The sequence below is a fragment of the Notolabrus celidotus genome, chromosome 3 (assembly GCF_009762535.1).
Source record: "Notolabrus celidotus isolate fNotCel1 chromosome 3, fNotCel1.pri, whole genome shotgun sequence".
Taxonomy (NCBI): Eukaryota; Metazoa; Chordata; class Actinopteri; order Labriformes; family Labridae; genus Notolabrus; species Notolabrus celidotus.
Window position 1 is genome coordinate 22,902,459 of NC_048274.1, and position 24,175 is coordinate 22,926,633.

The following is a 24,175-nucleotide window of genomic DNA, read 5'->3' on the forward strand; positions in this document are numbered from 1 at the left end:
AAACATCCAGGGATCTACAGGTGATACGCATATAATCTCTGCTTGGAATAAACAACTCATGGTTAGGTTGATATTTAACTTGAAGATTAATTTTAAATTCTGTACTAATAGATGCTCAACTGATGATACCGCCCAGTACACTGCTGTGGCTGTTAACACCCATGGACAGGCCTCCACTCAGGCATCCATCATTGTCAAGAGTAAGTCTTCCTGTCTTCTTAAGTTTAATGTTTCTAGTTGCAAAGTCTTATTGCATTAAAGCAAGATTCAAACCCAGTCTCACAAGATGGAGCAGATGGTATTTGGTCCTAAAACGTTTGTAGTATTTTCAATTTCAGTTTCAGAACTTAAAGGAATCCCTTATATTAGGCGTTTAATATCATATGTTTTAAATGGACTATGAAACCTCAACTTTAATGGTTTGCTAGCGTCAAAATAACCCAAGTAAACAAGAGTTCATTTTCTGGACACACTACATTAAATGGTAATCCTTGAAGATGAGGACAGATTTAGAATCCAAGGATCAACTCTGATACAGTTTAAAGCCTTTTTAACATCTTAAGTAAAAGTGAGGTCTCCTACACTCCTCATTTGTAATTATAGTTTTTGAGATACTTGGATCAATGAAGGTACACACTAATGATTTTCAGTTTTCGATTATTTACATCCTGAAGCATGTTGGACTGTTGCTTATTAAGTTACCTGTGTTTTATAACCATGTAGGGTTCAAGATGGAGGAGGAGTCATGCCCATATGCTTGGTTGCCTTATGAAGGTAAGCATCCAAATTACGTCCATCTAAATTTGTCAAAAATGACTAAATCGTTCTCCTTTTCTAAATATATCTCCCATTCTGTGTTTGTTTCCCACCACAATCTCTCAGCTGCCATGCTTCCTAAGATCCAATACACAAAATCAACATCACTTTTCTGGAGAAGTTTGGTCCAGTGTTTGACTCTGAGGGAGGCTCTGCCACTCTGACTGCTACCATGACCTTCAGCCCCAACCTGGCCAACCTACAGCCTGAAGCACAGTGGTATAGAGATGGTAATTGTTATTAAGTAGAATTCTATGGCAGTGTCACTACACTATTATTGCTAGTAGTACATACTGCAGTCTGGCTGTCATGGCCACATGTAGCCAGAGGCTCAGCAGTGGAAAAATGGGAGTAAGCTATGTTATATCTTATCCATGATTAATTATTGAGTTTGAGTTTAATAGAGACTAGGGATATACCCCTGATTATGAGTGCTTAAATATGGTATGTGTGTCTGTTTTCATTACATAAAAGAGCCATGAGGTATAAATACAAACTGTAAGGTTAATCATTTAAATTCAGTATACAGTCAGATCTAATATTTGCTTATATAAGTATTTATTTCATGATCATCTGTATTTTAGAATGGAGGATCATAAGATCTATGCAGGAGGTGATTCTAATTTCAGGATCTCGTCTCATTCCCAGACACGCGTCTGTCTGACTCTAAATGGGTGAAGATTGAAACTGGCAGCGGAGTCAGCACCTTGACTATTCCTAACCTGTACAAAGACGATGAAGGCCTCTACACACTCCGCATGGTCACTAAAGGAGGCACCGCAGAGCACAGTGCATTTGTTTCTGTTTCAGGTAAGGTGTGAGATTAACACTACAGCTAATGACAAGTTAATAACTTATAAATCAACACCAGTTTATGAGCTTTAAAGACAACCAGCACTGATTTGTTGTCAATGTTACACATGTATTTTTGTTAGGTTTGACACCTTATTCAATGTGTGTTTATATTTGTGTCGATAAAAAGTCATTGTATCGCTTCCTGTGTAGATGGTCCTCCCCCAGTCCCCCTCGCACCTGGTGCTCCCATGGATATCAAGATCCACGATGCCAATAGAGACTATGTGATTGTGTCATGGAAGCCCCCAAATACCACCACAGAGGGACCAATCCTGGGATACTTTGTGGACAAGTAGGGATTTCTAATGTAAACAGCATGAATAAAAAAAAAAAATCGACCAACATAAGGACAAACTGATACTGTAAGTCAGCATATAGAGTTTGATTGATTATCAGTACAAACACAGAAGAAACTGTTTGATTGATTTGAAGCTGTTCTGTCGTGTTCAAAATGAGAAAAAATATTTGATAACCAAATTTTTACTTCACACGTGAAAACGGTACAACTTTAAACCTGCTTGGCTAGGAATGTGACAGGAAATTACACAAATTATCTGAAGCTTGCAACCAATGTTCCTGTATTTAAATACAACTAGCTTCTATTTTTTTTGCAACATATTAAAATTTCCTTGCATAAATTTGGAGATTGGTAAATTACTATAATCTTAATTAAAGTTTTAACATTTTAAAAAATCGAGTGGGCTAAACTTTCACTTCCTCTGAAAATGTCAGTCCAGTTATCAGTTCAGTTATGATATGACTTTTGGGGAGACTTGTGTAAGTTGTGTGAGGCTAAATAAATTTTAGACCATCACACCATCATATGTTTTTTAATTATCTGTTGCATTTTGAATTTTTCTGACATCACTTTCTCTATTCTCCTTTCTCCTTTTTTAGGTGTGAGGTTGGAACTGAAAACTGGACCCAATGCAACGATCACCCCATTAAGATCTGCAAATACCCAGTGTCTGGGCTGTTTGAAGGACACTCCTACTATTTCAGAGTCAGAGCAGTCAACGCAAAAGGAATCAGCAAACCATCCCGCATGTCTGATCCTATCGCTGCACTGGACCCCACTGAGTTTGAGAGGCTCCATAGTAGGTTGAACTGGATAGCTGCTGAGAAATGTCATCCTGCCTTTTATTACATCATATTATACAAAACTAACATCATACAAGACTTGAAGTAGTGTGTCCTGTAGAGGCGGACATGTCAAATGTCACTGCTGTTTTGGTTTGATTGATGGAAACTAAAGTGATCTCTTCCGGTATCATAATAACATTTTATAAATTGTGTTTTTTTTACTGAATGGACTAAAATAAGTTTATCATGTGACTTGCTCAGAATGATAAAATAAATTATCAAAAATCGTCTGTTCTTTATTATAATTGTTCTTTTTATCTTCCTGTAGCCAAAAAACTGGGAGGAAAACTGGATGTCGTGTCTTACCATGATGAAGTGGAAGGTAACCTTTTTAAGACATGAACACGTCTTCATGTATTTTTGTGATATCTGTAACATTCTTCTTGTGGGTGTCTCTCAGTCAGGTGTCTATGTGTGCTTTATCATCTGTCTGTGTTTGTGTTTAGCTGACGGAAAGCCTCCAGGTGCTCCATCGCGCGTGTTCGCTTCAGAAATAGATAGGACATATGTTGTTCTGAGCTGGAAAGCCCCTGCATATTCCAGCAAGGCTCCCATGTGGTACTTCATAGAAAAGGTAACCACAAAAGTCCTCATACTGTCACCATTTCTGTCAAACCCTATCAAACTACTAGATGGTCAAAGACTAAGACGGGTGTTTGATAGATTACCGTTTACATTAAATGTATGTTAGTGTCACAAAATGACTGAAATGAGTACTACTAACTTCTCCAAGTCCCACTGTTCATTAAAACCCTAAACACCACCACTCATCATATATTTGAAATTGTTGCATAATTCATTTTTACCATGTGTAGCATTTTATTATGATGTAAATGGACATGTTCTAGTGGTGCATGAATGTACCATTGTATTTTGTTTCTGCATCAGAGCACTATAAAGTCCAAGGCAAAGGTCTCAATGGGACAATAAATCTATTTTATCTTAAATCAAAGCCCAAACTCTGCACAACATATCATCAGATATGTGGATGTAAAGTAACATTTGTCTCTTTCCCCTCACAGAGTATGGCAGGCAGTGGTGCATGGCAGCGTGTTAACACTCAGGTCCCCATTCGTTCTCCCCGGTACGCCGTCTTTGACCTTGCAGAGGGCAAAGAGTATCAGTTCAGAATTCTCTCTGCCAACATCTATGGAAACAGTGAGCCATCTGAGCCAACTGGAGCTATTGAGACTCTGCAACTCAAAGGTCTGTTTCTATCCACTTTTGTATTGCCTCAACTTTGTAATGCTACAAAAGTGAAAAAATATCCACACAAGATTATGTAGTGTAATTTTAAAAATTTAAAAATGTAATTTTATCATTTAACTGCTATTTTTGCTGCTCTCAGGTGTGCCATCTGCTCCCGGCCAGGTGATTTCTACCAGGGAAACTGACACCTCTGTACTCATCCAGTGGGCTCCTCCAAAGGAACCCAATAATCTGATTGGCTATTACATCGATCAGTGTGTGAAGGGATCCAAGGACTGGACATCAGCCAATCACAAACCACACAAGAACACCAAGTATGTTCCCAACTGAACAAAAACACATTTAACTGCTTTGACAGTTGGTCTTAGTGTTTGGAAGCCATCCTCATGGTTTTGACATAAAAAAAAATAGATTGATCTAAACCTGGTTGTTATGTAAAGGTAAATAACGTGTGCTGTGGTTCAGCAGAGACTGAGTGTTTGATTGTGTTTCTCCAGGTTTGTGGTCAGCGGTCTGACCACAGGAGAAACCTACGTGTTCCGTGTTCAGGCTATCAATGAGATTGGACTCAGTGATGAATCCCAGGAGTCTGCACCTCTGTCTGTTAAAGCTGCTCTGAGTCAGTGTTGGCACTTTTTTGGTCTTAATTGCTGATGACTATGTTGATGAATGAGTTATCTACTTTTATGATATAATTTTCTATAATGTGATCATTCCTGATTGTGAAGTATTGTTATTGCTTTATAAAATCCAATCCTGTCTTTTTAGCCAACCCCTCTGCACCTTATGACATCGCACTGCTGAACTGTGACGGACATTCAATGGTTCTGAACTGGAAGAAACCTCTTTTCACTGGAGGAGCAAGCATCAAGGAGTATTATGTGGACAAAAGACGCAGTGGTACAACCATGTGGAGAGAGATTAATATCCCACCATTCACAGAAAGACTGTATAAGGTACAATAGCTGACATGGCTCTAACTATAAACTGTTTTTGCATAGTTTAAGTGGAATGAGTGGGTCAGTGTTGACTCATTAACACCACCATCGTCTGTCTAGTTCTGATTATATTGTTTTCCTTCAGCTCCTGTTATCCTGTAAAATGACTTAATCAGTTTGTTAAAGAAATTGCTGATTGACATATTGGTAACTTTCACTGATAGGTGGAGGGCCTGACAGCTGGAGCAGTCTACCAGTTCCATGTATATGCAGCCAATCTTGCTGGTCTGGGACCAGCCTCCAAACAATCAGCTGACCTCACCTGTGAGGCCTGGAACATGCCTGAGCCTGGTTAGTAAATGTCATCGTGGGGCTCATCATCCCTGACAAACTTGAAACCTGCCCTAAAAACAAGAAACCTCCATAAGTTAACAGCAGTCATACTTCTGTCCACTACACAAAATCCCGGAGTGTCATGAAGGATGGAGTAATGTTGCCAAATGAATGTCCATATACAGAGATATAAATATCCTCCTCTCTTTCTGTCTGCCCTTTAGGCCCTGCATATGACTTGACTTTCTGTGAGGTGAGAGATAGTTCAATGGTGGTTGAGTGGAAGAAACCTGTCTACACTGGTTCTGGACCAATCACAGGCTATCACGTAGAGTATGCCCAGAAGGACTCTTCTGATTGGACCACAGCCAATGAGAGCGCTGTCAGTCATCGCTTCCTCAAGGTAAGGCCGTTACTAACGTGGTTTATTGTTATAAAGGTTCATTTTTTAAAAAGATAACTTGTATGATTTTCATAACTTAACACAATGCAGTTTGACTTAACTGTTGTTAAGAGCTGAACATTTGGTAGTTTAAATATTTTTTATTCTTATATTTCATATTTTTTTGTTCCCTCTTTTAAAGCAACAATGCCACAAATCACTTGTCAAGCTTGTAGATTATAAATGCATGCCCATTTTCCTACTTAATATGTTGAAGTTTTTAACTATCAGAGTATATACCTTCAGATTTAGAAATTTGTGATAAACAGCTTCATACATTTTTTGATTTATTGATACAATTGACATCATATCTAATTGAAGCACCTTAAGTTGTCCAATATCTTTATGATTTTTTTTTCCAAATGAAAAACTTTTTCTTGAAATACAATATCTCATACACAATGAAGATAAATTGTTTAATTTAAGGGCAGAATGAAAATGATTTGTCTTGTGAATTTATTTAACATAGCATTTAAAAGTGGCTCCTGATCCCTGTCTCCACAACACCAGAAACTTCCTTTTGGATGTTTACAATTTGGATCCTGGTGGTCAAGCTTTTAACAGGCTCCTGCCGTTTTCTCTTGTCATGGCCACTTTTACAGGCCAAAGAATATTTTACAGAAATGTCTTCAACAGAGAACGGAGTGCAGAGTCTCTTGAGCACTTCTGGTGGGTCACAAGAAAGGATTGAGAGAGATTATTTGTGTATTAGCCTTTTTATAGCTTACAATTGGAAATCATTCCTGTAATGCTTTTCATTTGATAAATAACTTTAATAAATATTATTTCAGTGAAACTTGTTGCTGATCTTTAATGTCTGCCCTCCTGAGAAACATTTAAACACTGGTACATGATGTTGCTGATTCAATATTTTATGTGACTTATTTTTTGTAAATGTTCAGCTCTCTTCTCATCTTTACATTTTTCTTATCAGAGCATTATTAGCTCCTTCTCGAACATAATAGCGTTTTCAAACATGAAACATACAAGTTTTGCTCTCTGTACCAGCTTATGGCCTTCTTTTATTCCTAATGTACATTACAGTGGTCGTTTACACAGACATTAAACTGTGTGACGCTGACATCTAGTGGTTGACGTTAATAGTTAGGAATTGAGATTGATCCTTTTTGGCAAGGGAAATAATTATGGCTTCAAGTTGCAGGAGAAAAACATACCAATACCAAGTTAATATCAGAGTAATTTTTCTTGTAAATCTGTCCAACAGAGGTGTATAAACAAATAAAAAGCATTGCAATCATTGCTTAACCCCTTTTAATAACAGGATCATTTTCATGTCAATGTGTTCCCTAGGTAACAGGTCTGAAGGAGGGCTCTAGCTATGTGGTCAGAGTGCGAGCCGTTAATGACGCAGGAGTGGGCATGGCCTCAATGCCCTCTGACCCTGTGGTCGCCAAAGCTGTAGAAGGTAACACAGATAGTAGGAGATTATTAGATTGATTGATGAAACTGCAGAATGAAAAAAAGTGGTGATACGTATTTAGATATAAACCTGTTGGCAGTTGCTCTCGTGCTTTAAATTAAAAATTTTCTCTTTGTTTGTGTTTTTCTGTTTATCCAAGGTTCCCAGGAAGTGTCCTGTTGTGTGGATGAGAAGACTGGAGACATTGTTCTGTCATTTGAGTCCTGCCAATTGAATGAAGGCTCTCAATTCATGTGGAAGAAGGATTATAAAGAAATCACTGATTTCTCCAAAGGAGTTGAGATAAAGACGGAAGGCAGCCAGTGAGACCACAGATACAGCAATGCATTTATGTGTTTTTAATTCTTTAGAAAATGAATGCAAATCTCTCTTACTTTGTCTTTCTGTCCCTCTCCTACCCTGTCGTAGTTCTAAGCTGATCTTTAAGAATGCAGAGAAAGAGGACTTTGGGACATATTGTGTTTCTGTCACCAACACAGTAGGAGTGTCATCCAGCTATACAATCACTTCTGAAGGTAGGATTTACCCATCACAGTCTGATTTACAGCCAATTATCTGAGTACTTTCGCCCGTTGAAATACTAATTTAAACTTACTCCATTGTTATCGCCATTATCTTGAGAGCACTTACATTTAATTAAGTACATTAAAGCTGTGTTACCTACTTCATGCAAGTATCCTCGATGCCTGTATGATCGAAATCTGAACAGCTTCTAGCGTGAAGGACACCAAATGTGTGCAGCGCTTAGGTCTGAGACAAACTTCCTGAAGGGGAAATCACTTTTGTGTCATATCACATTTGTGTCTTATACTATATGTATTGTGTCAAACTGTACCATATCGTATCCCATCATATGGTAATGTATCATAGTATGTCGTATCATATCATGCTGTGTTGTATAATATCGTATTTCTTTGTATCATATTGGATTGTGTCACATCATATCCTGTGGTGTGCTATGGTTCGACATCTTATCTCTTGTATCTTATCGTATGTTATCATATAGAGTTGTATCGCGTCTTATCAAAAATATTGTATCGTGTATCCTTTCGAATGCATTGTATCATATCGAATCGTATCAAATCTCTTATAGTATCTTGTATTGTATTATATATGGAATCGTATAATGTATCGTGTATCGTATCATGTATCGTAATCGTGTATCGTAATGTATATCATATCATATATCGTAAGGTATCCTATCATATCGTATATTGTATGGTATATTGTATCGTATGTAGAATTGTATATCGTATCTAATATGGTATCATATATGGTATCATATATGGTATCATATGGTATCGTATATGGTATCGTATATCGCATCGTGTATCGTATATCGCACATCGTATCGTTTCTCATCGAAATGTATCGTAAAGTATATCATATCTTAAGGTATCCTATCATATCTTATCACATATCGTATATTGTATCATATATCATATCCTATATTGTGTCTTAAATTGTATCATATTGTATTGTATCTTATTGAATTGTAACGTTTCATATCGTATTGTATCGTATCATATCCTATCCCTATACCTTGTCATATCGTACTGTATCATAATTTTGCAATACATATCGTATTGTATTTTAATGAATTGCATAGTATCATACAGTGTTGTGTCTTATCATCCCATTGCATCCTTTGGTATGGTATGGTATGACATCTTATAGTATCGTTTTGTATCTTTTCATATCATATCGACTACACTGCAATATCTCATCAGACAAGTAAAACAACTGTCAAAAACTGAAGCAGCATTGAGTTTCAAACATGATGAAAGAAGCAAGACCATGCTTTAAAAACACACTTTTATATACGCAACAAGCTTTTTCAATACACATCTGATGAATACAAGCATTGCACAATGCTCCCATAATTTCTCCAAGCTTTAGGCAGTGTGTATGTGTGTGTGTTTTTAAGCCTCGTTGACATTACAAATGGCTCTCTGTCAGAGAGTTACACAATACTTTTCCTGCTATTGCACCACTTCCCTACCAGGCTTTAATACGTTATTCAGTGTGCCTTTCACTGATTGCTTCCCATTCGGCCTAAAGTTTTTCAGCCTAACTTAGAGAAGAAAATAAAAAAACTCAGAGGATAAAATGCTTAATTTCTTTCATTTATACCACAGGTGTTTGGGAGAGCTTAGGCGATAAAAATACTAACTCATTATGCAGTTTGTTAGTGGAATTTCTAAGTGGACTTTTGGGTTCAGTTTTAAGGCTTTAAAATATAATGTAGGTCCTCCTTGTTTCCTTCAGTCTATAAGTGTTGGGGCATCCATCTCTGCCCATTAAACACAGTTATGATACAGACTTCTCAAACGTCAAAATTGGTATTATAAGTGCTCTACCAAAGCAAGTGATAAAATAACATCCATGTACAAAGTGTAAAAATGTATTTGGATGGCTTGTGTGTGCCTATGGCTGCGTGAAATGAATAACTTATCTCTCTTTGTTACAGAGTTGGTAAAGATGCTAGCACTGAGCTATGATATCAGACACCCAAGTAGGTACCTCTGGCTGACTCTTTCCATCTCTCATAATCTCTCTCTTTGTCCCTTTTAATCTCTCTTCTCTTGTACTTTTCTCTGCTGCCTCTTTAATCTGTCTCACCCACTCTCTCCATTTCTCGCTTTCTCCCTTTTACGCCTCATTTTTCTTTGTTCTGACTTGCTTTGAACCTTTCAGATTTCTTTCTTCTTATAGACGCACATTTCTTTATTTGATCCAAACAAGGTCTTACCTGCTTTTGCATCACCTGCCTAACCAATATTCATGTCTCCTGTTCGTTTGCCTCCTCTCCTCTTTACGTCTCACCTCCAGTCATACCGCTGAAATCGGACCTGGCCTATAAGATTTTGGAGAGAGGCAGAATGAGGTTCTGGCTGCAGGCTGAAGAGATTTCTCCCAAAGTCACCTACAAATTCTTTGCCAACAACAAGGAACTGTCTGGAGCTGATGTAAGATACACTGTGGTTTAAAGCATGGATAAAAAGAGAAATGGAAAAAAAGATTTTCTGGCTTCAAGCTGAAATAATTGTCTGTCTGCACTCGATTTACACTGTTCGTGATTCAGTAAGCTGCATGGTGCAATATTAAATCCATAATCACAGTAAAGAAAAAAAACGTATCCATATTCATGGAGCTTTTCTTTGGCTGCGTTATGGCCTTTTTACAGCATTTAACTCTATTTTTCTGCAGCCAAACAAGATGGGCCATGATGTCGCTACAGGTATCATTGAGTTCATCATGGACCATTTCACTGAGGAGAATGAGGGAACATTTACCTGCCAGATCACAGATGGAGGAGGCAAAGGACAGAGCTCACTGGTTCTGATTGGAGATGGTAAGAGAGGCCAGGTCTAAATTCACACTATCATTATCTTCAATGTCTCTCTAAAATGGGAAATCGCATACAAACCCTGCTAGAAATGACTCAAATCTATCTCACTAAGACCAGTGAACAACAGAAAGTACGATGTTTATCCACCGCCACATTTAAATGGCATTAAAAATTCAATAGTAATTGAGGCAATGATGGGAAAAAAGGTACTTGCTACTCTTACTGCCCTATTTGTCGTCCTTGCTAATCAGTGAGCATGGCAGAAAGAGCACTGCCTATAGAGATATTTGTGTTGAAGTGTTGAAGCCTGTGTGTTTGGCAGCAGCCTTGCAGCATCTCTGGAGATTACATTACAGAAATGTATTCTGCTGATAAACGTATAGGTGAACATAAAAAAGTTATGCTGTTGTTTTTTATAAATGATGATATCAATCTCATACAAGGGGCCATTAGCGAGCTAATCCACTGAAAGAATCTGTCAACTACTGGCAACACTTTGATCTTTTAATTACGTTCTTTTTATGTGCATTTGTGTGTGTGTGTGTGTGTGTGTGTGTGTGTGTGTGTGTGTGTGTGTGTGTGTGTGTGTGTGTGTGTGTGTGTGTGTGTGTGTGTGTGTGTGCGTGCGTGCGTCCGTGCGTGCGTGTGTGTTTGTGTTTGTGTGGGTGTGTGTGCGCGCGCCCACAGGTTTCAAGGCAGCTCTGGCTGAGGCTGAATACCAGAGGAGAGAGTATATCAGAGTCAAGGAGGGTGAGAAACACAAAGCACCATCCACTTTAAAGCTTCTGTGAGCTTTACACTACTTAGCTTGAGACCACAACATCACTTTGTTTCCGTGGAGACAGCTAATCTAATCAGTGAGTGTACAGGAAAGCAGCATCACTTAAACTCTAACCCTTGAAAATTCAGAATGGACCCATGTCCCAGATAGAATGCCACATGACAAAATCAATCCTGAATGTAGACAGGTGTTGTATGTGCACATGAAGCTTCCACAGTGTTATTTTGCATTATGAGTTTAAACTGTGCATAATTTACACATCAGGTAACTGAGCTCATGCTATTAAGCTTCATGAGTAGTTTGTTTTGAGCTCATGTCTTTCCTCTTGGCCTCTCTCTCCTGTTTATCAACCGCAGGTCCTCACTTCAGTGAGTTCCTGACAATTCAGGTGGGAGACGACTGCTCTGTCACTGTGGTCTGCAAGGTAAACACAGACAAACTCAATAATTATTGAATATATACACTCTAAACAAATGAGGGGCTGACTTGTGGGTAGCTGATTAGAGGTTCTATTGAAGCTGTGTGTGGGATGCAGCAATGCTGTGCGATGATTAAGTCCATTTTTAAGATAACCAGAATTACACTGTCACGATGTTGTCTTGGCTTTATCAGCTTGAGGTCTATAATTAAAGCAATTTTCAAATCAAAGTGTTGTGCATATCCCTGGAGATGATCTGAAGCTATTCAATCTGTTTGTTGGTTTAGCTACAAATAAATGCATTTTGAATTATCTAAAAACACAACAAACATACAGTGGGTGAAGTTAGGAGTTCATACAGGGATTCAAGTGTCAATTATTCCTCAGACTTCATTTGTAGTTTGTGTTAGTATTTGTTATAGCACAATACATTCCTACTAAATCACTGCAGACATATATTGTCTTGTGGGAGAGAGTCAATTTTAAATAATCAAACTGGGTGAAATTAAGTGCCCAAAGTACAAACATTTAGGTATCTCTTGGTCTTAATGAAGCACCACATAAATTTATCTTCACACACATCACTGAGTAATCAAATTTGCATCTTGTAATGGGTTTTAAAATGTGTGGTATGCAATGCTGATGACATTCATTTTAGGTTTCTTTAAGGTGGAACTGAAGTGAATTCATCCAGGTGATTTTACCCACAGAACATCTCTAATGGATCTGTTACACTTCAGCTAGCATATAGCCCAGGTTGCCATGAAAAGATAAGCTGCAACACATCTAAACTCAGACTGATAAATAACTTTTAAAGGCTGACTGATAGATATGGTGCAGAAATGCAATTTTGGGGCTTTTGGGGCCATCTGAGACTGTATGGCATCCATCAGGATTTGATCATCTGTTAATAATAATAACACAGTTTCTCTATATTATTAGTATTATTATTAGCAGATCATCAAATCCTTAAATAAAGCTACAAAAGATACTAAACTCTCTTTACTAGGCTAATGATGATTATGTTACATTTTTCAAGAACGCAATCTTTTTTCATCGCAGGTGGCTAACTTGAAGAAGGAATCTGCTTTCCACTGGTTCAAAGAAGAGACAGAGATAATCCCCGATGTGAAACCTGACCTGGGATCAGGAGTCTGCAAACTGCCAATTAAACTGGTAATCAACGTTTGGTCCTTTTAATCACTTTGGATGCTGTGAAATCATGTACAGTGTTATTAATCATGTGCATACATATGTACCAGGATAAGTGAAAAGTTGTGGCCAACCTTAGTCAAGGCAAGGAAGCTTACATTGCAAAGTGATTTGCTTTGTTCCATACGTGTTTCTCTTAGTATCCAATTAATAAGAAGAACACTCAAAACCAATGGCGTTTAAATTCATAATTCAACAATTTCATGCTTCTTTTTCCCCCCAGTATGATTTCATCTGTTTGCTGTTTGGTTTCATTTCCAGTTTTCACTGAAGACAGCAGGAATTTATAAGGCCACCATCAGTGATGACCGAGGAAAAGATATGAGCCAAATTGACATTTCTGGAAAAGGTAGACATTTATTTTTACATAATCCATCTCAAAGACGTATTAAAGGAGCAATTCACTGACTTTTCAGCTTGCTGTACTTTTAACTAAGAAAGTGTGTACTGGTGTGTGTGAAAAGTTTAAGCTTGATGCTCATTAGAAAGTAGGAGACAGAAAAAAAAAGATATGATCTGAACTTATACAGTGCACATAGTACACTAATACATTTTTAAAAAACCCTCTAACCCCAACCTTGTTTTTCTGACTCCTGCATAAAAATAGATCTTGCCATTTGACAGTTCTCTCACCTCCTAGAAATGCTTCATCCTGAAAAACCCATTTGAATTTTCCTAGAAAAGTTTGTGTGAAATGTACTTAAGCTAGTACTCAGCAGTGTTTTTTGCATTTTGATGGCAGAACTGAGCATTCGTGTCCTATTTATATCATCTTTTTTCACCACTGGGAAAGATGTAATTAAGTATTTATTCACAACTTTAGGTAGAGATAAGCTGACGGATACAGCTCCTCGTACATTTATACATGTTCCTTGTTATACATTTGTTACCACTGATAAACAGCAATATAAGCTGATTTGTTTATATTTGATAAATTTGTTTTTAGCTATACAGAGTCGCCATCAACTCTAACCAGGGGAGAGGGAATTAACACATCTTTTTTAATCCAAATCTTTCATTACTGAGTTTTAAATGCAGCCACCAGAGGGCAGCAGCGTGTCTTACCATCTTCCCTGCCAACCTTCCCTGATTTCATGTTTGTCTCCCTTCTTCTAGTCTTTGAGGATGCCATCAATAAGATCAGCCAGCTGGCCGGTTGGTATCTGCCTTTTACACACTCATACACAAACACCTACACAGATGCACAGAGGTGAATACATAGAAATCGATATCTCGCTAACAGACATCCACATTTAAAACAGTCCTGAACATCGGCTTCATCATCTGCTACCCACTGAGAGGATCAAGTCCAAATTGTCCAAATTAAAACATGGGACATTCACACCTCGGTGATAAGAGATTCAGATCCATCACCAGGCTGATATATTTCTGTTTTAAAATCCCACTGCCACACACACACATACATACACACTCACACACATATACTTATCAGCATGTGGCAGAAGTTGTCATGCTGGAAGCATTTGGCCATCATGCCATCATGTGGAGAAATCACTTTAAAATTCCACTGCGCTGTCACAGTGACAGTGTGGAGGAGCATCTTACTCCTATTTTAAGAGACAGTCACTTGACAGCTCTGCAGCAACTGTTACAGCAGCGGCTGCAGAGGAGAAGAGGGTTCATTACTGTGATAATGGGAAACCATGGTGATGTGACCAGGTGCATGACACACTTGTACACTTGTAATGTGCAGTGAGCAAAGTCCCACACAGACATAGTGGAGTGTGAAACCCCTTTTTAGGTATAACAGCTTTAAAAAATAGAAAAGTTATTAAAGCTTCTGAGGATTGAAGCATTTTACTGAATGCAGGGTATAGGCAGTCTGTGCTTCATTTTTACAATTCTGCTCTCCAAGCTGGGCAAAGGTAGCATGAAAAGGGACATTTTAAAATTAGAACTGTTATGATTCAGACACAAGTAAAGGAAAATCCTCTGGTGCAGAATACAGTGCAGAATACAGTGTCTTGATTGTAAGTGGTCAATTCAATAATCTGATACACTGATTTATTAGCCAACAAAATCTAACAGTTTCTTCTTCTCTAAACAGCAGCCTACAAAGCAATATGTTACAATATGAATCACTGTTGTTACCAGCAACTCCTCTTTTAGAGTGGGTAGACAGACAGGTTTTAGGTAGTTATCGTTTACCAACAGTGAACAACAACAATGCAGTGCGAACATGGGCTGTCCAGTTAGCAAGGCAAACAAATGGAAGCAGTTCCATTGCACGTTTTTAAATGATATAGTTTTCATTTGAAATAAAAAAAATTCAACAAAAAAAAACAGTTCAAGTTGAATTCCACTGTCACACAAGACCTTGCTAGTAGTAGCTCATTAGCTCAGCTTGTTTTTGACTGCCTGGCAATTTTTCAGGTTACCATTCCTTTAGCGTACTGAGCCTTGTCATACAATGACAGCATTTGTAATATTTATACATGAATGGCATTGGTATCAGATGGGTGCTAAGCATTGGTCAATACTCCGGTCACTTTATTCAAATCAGAATTTGGAAGGAAAAGTGGTACATAACATTTGTATTCAAAACAGATTGGCTTTCAGCAAATGTCTGCAGAGATAAAGTTTTACTTTCTTTAATTTTGAGCAAAGAAAAAGCATTATTTCACTCACCCAGCAGAGAGACGCCAGGTTATCCTGCAGCAGATGGAAAATATGTATCTGATTCTGATTTCAAATGTTCCCTCCTCAACCTCTATCACCTCCATCGCCTCCTCCAGGAGCCAGTGCTGCCGAGCTGGTGATTAACTGTACAGCAACAGGCATTCAGCTGCAGTGTCACATGAAGTACTACACAGCAGAGATGAACATCGTCTGGTATCGTGGGTATGAAATGATATTTACAACTCAAATAACACTACTATGACAAAAGAGGTACATAGGAGAAAATTAGGAAAATAAGGGTACTTGTAGAGTACTTGTAGATGTAGCAGTGAGTTTTTTAGGAGGAATAAGAGTATTCTTTCAAGTCTTGATATAAAAGTGCTGACCACAAACACATAATTTTTCTTTTCTCCCACATTAAATCGCTGGGAGTGGCAAAAACAATAAGCTGCCTAATAAAACTTGTGATGGCTTTTGGCAAGTGTTTTCATTATCCTGGTTATTGCAGTAAAATTACCCTGCTTTGTGACAAAATCACACCCTTATCATTTTCCATAAAGAAGCAAGGTTTTTCTGCACTTAAAAGCACTCCGTCATACCCTAGAGATTACAATACATGGAGGGAGGGGGGGGGGGAGAGAGTGGAGAGAAAGAAGAAAGAAGGAAATAAAGACAAAGGAATAAAGAGAGAGAGACATAGAGAACAGTGACAGGGGTGAATGGAGAGTTTTGTGTTATTCAATTATTCAAAGAACAAAAATTATGGAGATGAGATTTTTAACCTCTCTGTCCTGCATGTGTGTGTGTGTGAGCGTCTGTGTGTGTGTGTGAGTCGGTGTGTGTGTGTGTGTGTGTGTGTGTGTGACAGAGAGAGAGAGAGAGAGAGAGAGAGAGAGAGAGAGAGAGAGAGAGAGAGAGAGAGAGAGAGAGAGAGAGCAAAGTACAGACAGCAAGAAAGGGAAACTGGTATCCCTATGTGTAACATTAAGCAAGCATGAAAACATGAAATTCCATTAGCTCTGAACTTCACACCCACATATAAACTCTTACTCACATACACACACACACACACACACACACACACACACACACACACACACACACACACACATGCAGATACACGCTAACCTCTCGTCTGCTCTCTTCTCCTCAGTGATACTAAACTCACCAACAGTGACAAGACTGTGATTGGAGGAAATCCTTCTATGGCAACAATGGAGGTATTTGTCTATCCTGTACAGGGCTGAACAGTGTGTACATCACAGGTGGATTATGGGTAAATCTGTGATAGTACAAAGGGGAAAGCTCTGTTTCCCATTGGTGTTACTTAAAAGTCCTCAGAGTGCTGTTCTAGATGTGCTAACAGGGCAATTTTAATCAAAACCAAATAGATAATCTCTTTCTAAGAAGTAGTAGATAATAAATGGAAGAAGCAAATGTTTAAAATTCATGAAGCATTAGTAAACCACTGTGTCTGCCTTTAACTTATCATCATAACACTTACAATTGTGATTAACTTGTAGTTAACTTCATATGTTAAACTATGAATGAAAGACAAATGGAAAATAAGCAGCTGACTCAGAAAAGTGTTCAGGGCTCGAGTTTTTTTCTGTCACATGTAAAATTGGTTTATTAATTAACAGGTGATCGAGCCGATAGACAAGGACAAAGGCACATACTCCATCGTGATCACCGACCCTGAGAACTCACACAAGCGCTCACTGGATCTCAGCGGCGATGGTCAGTGTCTTCTCTCTCTCACCGGCTCTTTTAATTGAAACATGTAAAAAAAAAAAAAAACAACACACTGACTTGTTTTCTATGGATCTCTTGCCTTCAATTTGTGATGCTTTAACTTTTTTTAAAGTTAGGATTTTAACATTTTGCCTTTATTGTATAGGACATCTGAAGAGAGACAGGGGTAGAGAATCGGGGATAACACACAGCACAGGGCTGAGAGTTAAGCTGGCAAACACTGCTATAGTCTTTATATATGGGGCGCCTCTATATATGGGGTGCCTCTATATATGGGCCGCACTTTAAAGGCCATGAACGCTCTTGGTACTTTAACTTCACTCATGTCCATAGTCTCATACTCTTGATATTGAAAGTTTGTTGTGAAATAATTTGAACTACTTTGATTCAGTGAGTTATAATGGATTCCAGGGACACGTAAAGCTCTGTGGATTTGTCATATATTTATCATTATAGCTAACATTTGCTGGTTAACTGGAATTTATTAACCAATTAATGATATAGACAGAGAAACATTTCTAAGGTTGTGTTTTAAGACGTGTGTACGATCCAACTTAGAACTGAAAGATATTGAATGTGCTGTTCACATTGAGAATGAAATTCTGCTTTTGTCTTTTACAGTGTATGACAAAGCCTACACTGAGTTCCAGAAACTCAAGTAAGACTACACACTAAGATTGTGTTTTTTTCTTGCCATTTAGTGCATGTTCTTTCTTCACTACACAGACACTGCCTCAACACTGCCTGCTGAGCATTTTGTGGCCCAAAGTACTTTCAAGTGATTTCCCAGATACTTTCAATTAATTCACAGAATATCCTATTCTTCATCCTTGCGAGATAATGAACAGATTTGGATATCAAACAATAACATTTCCACAATGAATCTGATTTATAGTTAAATACCAACATTTCAATTTTTTGATAACATTTTTCTCTTAAAGAGGGTTAAATGGAGAAAAGCTTGCTGACCAGTTCAGGCAGAAAACTTAAATTTCTGCACACACAAACTATCCAATAATATACACGCACGATGCAAGCTTTTCCAACACACTTGTCTTATGATGAATTTGAAGTATCAAATGTTTGCTGCACCTTCAAGCTCAAGCCAACACTAAACTGATCTAGTATATACATGCACAAGAGGTCACATCCTAGTCTAGATAACAAATATTCTTTCCCATACTAAAATGCCCCTATTTTATTTTTTGAGTATTTTCTGACACAGTTCTTGATGAACCCATCAACGCTCAAAACTTTGAAGTAAGCAATATTGTATGATGGTCAGAACAGCTGCAGTAAAGGTTGCTCCCTGTCTACAGGTTCGGATGTAAAAAGTGAACACAAAATCCCAAAAGCCTTGCTGTCTGAAAAGTCCAGTTTATCAAAGTTTGAGATAAAAATCAATGTTAAAAATGGAAGCTGTCAGGTAGCTAAGATACTCTTTGGTTCTGAGGCTAATTAGGCGAAAGCAAAAAAATCCACATTCTGAATTTTACAAATCCATTTAGAGAAATCAATTCAAACTCTGAACACTAAACTCTGCATGCAGAGTGGAAATTATCCATATCCCTCCTCTAATTAACACTCAAAGAGAGACATTTAAGCACAAGATTTTCCAAACACATTGGAACAAGTGACACCCTGTTGCCCTTTTTGATTGAGCATCAACACGCCAGGAGGAGAGCAGAGTTCCTCCGACCATCTGGTCCTGCAGCTGACCTCTGCTCCACTCATGCTGCTCCGACAGACCTCACCCAGTTATTACAAAGCAAAATAATTTTTCCCTTAGAAAAGATTCTGTTAAGTCCCTGACTGAACTACTGTGTAATGTGGTTTGGCTCTAAACCCAGAATGCCTTGTGGCAAACCATCTGACCACTGCCACGGACCCAAAAATGGAACAAATATTATGTGTGTGGTCAGTGAGCAGAGCCAGGTAATGGAGACAGACCTGAAGCAAACCTGGCATAACAACACAATGTTTTATCTGAAACCACTGAGATTATTAGTCACTGTTTTTTATCTGAAAGACAAATTAATACTGTATGGAATATTTGAGACACCAGTGTTGCACTCAGAGCTGATTATAATACATGTGCTGCTGTTATGCTGAATGAGAAATTGAGAGTAGGACTACTAACTTTTCTCTATGTGTTTCAGAGCTGAGGCCTATGCTGAGAAAAGTGAGTTCATTCTTTACTTCTTGTTTCTATGGTTGTTTGTCTCAATTGGTTTGTCACATTCCTCCAAAAATGTTAAAGTTCTCAGCACTGAAGGTCAACACCCACTCAAAAGTACAAATATTACAACCACTTGCAAAATAATTAACCATTGACTTTTTTTTAAGGAATTGAGTTAATGTGCCAATATAGAAGTTATTACCACCAAATAACATTAATTTGACATTTGGTAAACCATCTTGATTTTCATATATATATATGCTTTCTTCGGATTACAGTCAATCCTGGAGGTGTGTCTTTGTTTGCTCCACTGACTGAATTTCCACAGTCACCCTCAGACTGTTTATCTCAAGCTTATCGACTGATTCAGTGAAACAGAGTGAGAACTCTTCAGATGGTGATTCAAGAGTCCATGATTTCCAATTTCCCTTTGTGGAACTAAGGAGCACTTAACATGAGGAAACAATTTATTTTTCCTACACTGGTCAGACATAGTAGTAAAATACAGTGGACAGGAAAAATAAATTACAGGAAACAAAACTACGTAATCTTAAATATCAACAATGATAATTTGGAAACTAAACTAAACTTTAGAAATAATACATAATCATTATACTGTATTATATATTTGAGGGAGTATCATATGTTTGATATACAGTTGAGCCAAGATTTACTACACATTATGTCACTCTGTTTGACAGCACCTGACAGTTTTCCTTGACCAAATACACAACTATTTATTTACAAAGTTGCAGTATATTTCAGTGCCTGTTCTTTTGCATTAATTGATTTAATTATGTATAAATGTTGAAAGAAAATAACTAATGGTCTTGCTGTTATGCACAAGGAGAAAATGTGACAAAAATCACTTTAAGAATCAAGCCAAAGCAACTAAGAAAAACTGTTACACAATTATTGTTGTTTATTTATGGTCTGCAGTTGACTCTACTACTTTTTTTATTTGACTAAGTAAAAAGTTCATCATCACCTTAATGAGCAAAAGACAACTTTTAATGGTTTATTTCAGACCGTGGACAGGTGGTGGGAGGACTTCCTGATGTGGTCACCATTATGGAAAAGAAGGTCAGTCTCTCAGTGTATGTGTGTGACTGAATGGTTCAAATCTCTGTGAATCTATACGTGTTTGTCTCAGAAGTCTTTCTCTGTTCCTCCTGTAGACCCTGAGTCTTACATGTACAGTGTGTGGGGACCCCAAGCCTCAAGTCTCCTGGCTTAAGAACGGAACTGAAGTTGAACCTGATGATCAGGTAAAGGCCTCAGACACACAGACGGACTCAGCAGTTTGGACATTGGATCATTATTCCTGTGCTTTCTTGCAGCTACACAGTGCTGCTAACTGTAAAAGCCTTCACTTCCCCCTCCCTAACCCCAGTTCCTCACTCCCTTCTTATGATTAACGACCTAATTTATCAGACACAATTGCAACATTGTGTTTTTATTAACTTGTCTTGAGATACTACAGGCTTTCCAGACTCTGTGCATGTCTACTGGATTCTGTTGTGTTACCCCCTTATTGTTTAAATATTTTGGAAACTCTTTGGAGTCATATGGATAGAATCTTAAAGAGCAGCATGTAGTATACTCAGTCAAAATGCAATGCATAACCATGACTAAGATAACAGTTTTAATAGTGGGGCAGGAATCTTGGGAGAGAAAAAGATTCCAGCTCTTAAATTATGCACACACTCACACCAAGCAGTGGAGAGTAATATTTGAACATGAAAAGAAGGAAATAAAGAAGGATTATCAAGGTGGTGCTTCACATGGTGTATTTTTTCAATTAAGTTTAAATTATTACTCTAAGTTAATTTAGTGGATCTCAAATGATACAGTTTGGTTCCTTTAGTTCCTTGTTGGAAGCAGACAGATTGCACTGCTTGAAGTCTCCGTACAGCGTATACGTGCTACAGAGATGGTCAGGATTAAAAGAAACAAAAGGCCTCTATGTGCTATTATTGACTCTTTATCATCAGTTACAATCCCTCACTGGAGGGATCGACATCCTTTGGGTGAGGTCAGTATCATCAGCACGCTCCTGGGTCTGTAATTGAACAAATCTTCCTCTCATAACTCATTGACCTACTTGCCATCCAGTAAAAGTCTACACTAGTCTTTCCCCAGTCAGTGACGGCTCTTTCAAGCGTATCAGCATCCTGGGGCTCCTTGCAGCTTTGAAGAACTGAAGTTTGAGAAACCCGGGTCCAGGTGGAATATGTGTTGAAGTTTGCCCTCTCCTTTATTCATCCCCTCACCTGCTAATAATCTGTCGAAAACAAGAACAGACATCCTTGATGATGTGTTTTCCAAACCTCAGGAGTGTGTGTCTCCCCAAAGTTAGAACAGCGGCTACTAAAGATATGAACAGCAAACAAACAGTAACATGCACAGATCTAGAGATTAATCCACTGAAACTGAGACTATAGGAATGGGTAGTGTTGTAACGCTGCACCAGAATGAAATCATCACACACATTTTGTTGATATTTATAAGATTTTTTTGGGGCTTAGAGTAATAACATCTCAACCAAACAAGTATAACAGGATGATATCACAGTTTTTACTTCCATTTGTTGAAGAAAAAGTAGCATGTGTTATAAGAGCTGACTGTATCCAAAAGATGATAACGTGTTAGTTAAAAGGGGGTCATTTGGAGTATGTGACCTCCTTTTTTTTTGTCTATTTGACTTAAATGTCTGCTTTTAATTTCTCATAATTAAAGACAAGTGTGTTTTTCTTAATAAGAATGTGATTATCTTGCTACAAGTGCAACTTGCAATGAGTGGGCTGGTTTTAGAGAAGGGATTACTGCATTACCGGCATCACTCTTAGTACAAGTGGAGATATTTATCATGTCTCAGGTGTTTGAAAAAGAAAGACTCAGCTTTAAAGGTTTTCAACATCACATTTTGTGGTCTAAAGAACATTTAAGGAAATAGGTTTTACTGTCATGTGGTCATATTTTGGTTAAGTTAGCAGGGCTGAGCAGATTATGGGAGACAGTAGACTCAATCAGATAATTTGTCCTCATGTCCACAGCAGGGCTCTGTCTCTGCTTAAGGGAGTATTCAAAGCAAAAGCTGCTGCTCTGAGTGAAAGATAAATCTTTTTCTAATAGAGCTTGGAGTGACAGGAGTTTTAATGTTAAATCATGCTTAAAAAATCCCTGTGCTGCCTCCCTCACTCTTCCTACCTTTTGATTTCATATTTCAGTACGTGGTCTCCCTGGACCAGGGTAGGTTTGCCAGTCTGACGATCAAAGGTGTTACCATGGAGGATTCCGGCAGATATACCATGATTGTCCAGAACAAATACGGAGGGGAGTCTGTGGATATAGTGGTGAGTGTCCCTGCTGTGTGCCACAAATTACTGGATTTACTCAGAGCCACGAATTGTTTTCGACCATCTGTGGCACAAATCTCGTCTTTTCATGGGGGCCTGACAGTGAGAGGTGTTTGTGATGACACTCCAGTGTTACTCAGAGCTGCCACAGAGCTCACGTTTGACCTTGTGATATTTGTCCAGCCATCAATTTGCAATTTAGTCGAACATCCTGACGTAGGATATTTTAACTGAGACCTAAACAGATGTAAGAATAAGTAAACATGTGAAAATGTTCAAATATGTATTGCTTACTTAATGTATTTTTCTTTTCTTTTTCATCTCTTCAGGTCAGTGTGTACCGTCATGGAGAGAAAATCCCTGAGGCCAAGCCAACTCTGACCCCTAAAACACTCATCCCACCCAAACTCCCCATTGAGCTCCCTCAGCCAAAGACGCAGCCTGCTCCCAGCCCCGCCCCCTCCTCTCCTAGCCCCGCCCCTAAGGCTGCAGCAGGTAGAGGAGTGAAGAGTCCCACTCCTACTCGGAGGAAGTAGAACGTATTGATAAACATTAGTAAGGAAGAAACTTGTCCAAACACATGCAGTCCACACAATCTGTTTTAGTATTCTTTGTCTGGATAAAAACATTAACCACATTCAATAAAATGAGCCAATAAACTTAGCGTTAAATTGGAAACTAATGAAATAAATCGCTAAAATAAAAACTGTATGAAAAATAAAAAAATGTTTTACTGTGATTTCATAGTATGAAGACAAAAAAAACATACAAAGCTATTTTATTTCATCAGAGGATGACTAAAGTAGAAAAAGAGCTGAACTGAAAACAGATGAACTGAAACTTAAATAGAGCTGAAATTTGATGAAAAACGTCACTGAGAAATGAAAAGAATTTGTTTGAAGCTGACGCTGGATTGTAGGTGAAGCAGAACAGTTGAATGTGTAGTTTTCATGGACAATTGTGTACACATTCAAATAAATGTAAAGTGTGTCTGGCTCAAATAAAGGAATAAAAGAAACTGATTCATTGATTGATAACTGTTTCTGAACATTTGATAACAACTTTAACATGACATAAAAACTTAGCACTTTAGGATAAACCCTTATAAATATCTTGCATAGAAAAGTCTTGTTTTTCATCAATTCTGCTTTTTTGTTGTTGTTCAAAACATTGTGCTTATAGCCCTTGGCAGAGTTTTTCATTTAGCCCTCACACAACATCAGGCTTTGAAAACCAGGCCAAGCCAAGTCATGACTTTGGATGGAGGTGGGCCCACTCTGCCTATAGGGAGGGGCGGCACAG

The 24,175-nt window shown here is 38.1% G+C and overlaps 1 protein-coding gene across 1 annotated transcript in view; it reads left to right on the forward strand.

Moving 5' to 3' along the window:
- The window catches only part of myom2b (myomesin 2b), a 51,432-nt gene extending 27,522 nt beyond the window's left edge, over nt 1-23,910 (forward strand). The window contains 35 exon segments of the mRNA XM_034680027.1: nt 112-200; nt 724-774; nt 883-912; nt 915-1,046; nt 1,465-1,626; nt 1,822-1,963; nt 2,569-2,768; nt 3,083-3,136; nt 3,261-3,388; nt 3,837-4,020; nt 4,163-4,337; nt 4,521-4,642; nt 4,792-4,979; nt 5,186-5,312; nt 5,519-5,697; nt 7,048-7,162; nt 7,317-7,479; nt 7,586-7,692; nt 9,648-9,692; nt 10,010-10,146; nt 10,388-10,532; nt 11,217-11,279; nt 11,667-11,734; nt 12,791-12,904; nt 13,202-13,289; nt 14,057-14,095; nt 15,697-15,802; nt 16,734-16,800; nt 17,224-17,320; nt 17,957-17,993; nt 19,495-19,517; nt 20,542-20,597; nt 20,693-20,782; nt 22,745-22,870; nt 23,203-23,910. Coding sequence (XP_034535918.1) covers nt 112-200; nt 724-774; nt 883-912; nt 915-1,046; nt 1,465-1,626; nt 1,822-1,963; nt 2,569-2,768; nt 3,083-3,136; nt 3,261-3,388; nt 3,837-4,020; nt 4,163-4,337; nt 4,521-4,642; nt 4,792-4,979; nt 5,186-5,312; nt 5,519-5,697; nt 7,048-7,162; nt 7,317-7,479; nt 7,586-7,692; nt 9,648-9,692; nt 10,010-10,146; nt 10,388-10,532; nt 11,217-11,279; nt 11,667-11,734; nt 12,791-12,904; nt 13,202-13,289; nt 14,057-14,095; nt 15,697-15,802; nt 16,734-16,800; nt 17,224-17,320; nt 17,957-17,993; nt 19,495-19,517; nt 20,542-20,597; nt 20,693-20,782; nt 22,745-22,870; nt 23,203-23,409 — 3,856 coding nt within the window. The 3' untranslated portion in view covers nt 23,410-23,910.
- The last annotated feature ends 265 nt before the right edge of the window (nt 23,911-24,175 follow it).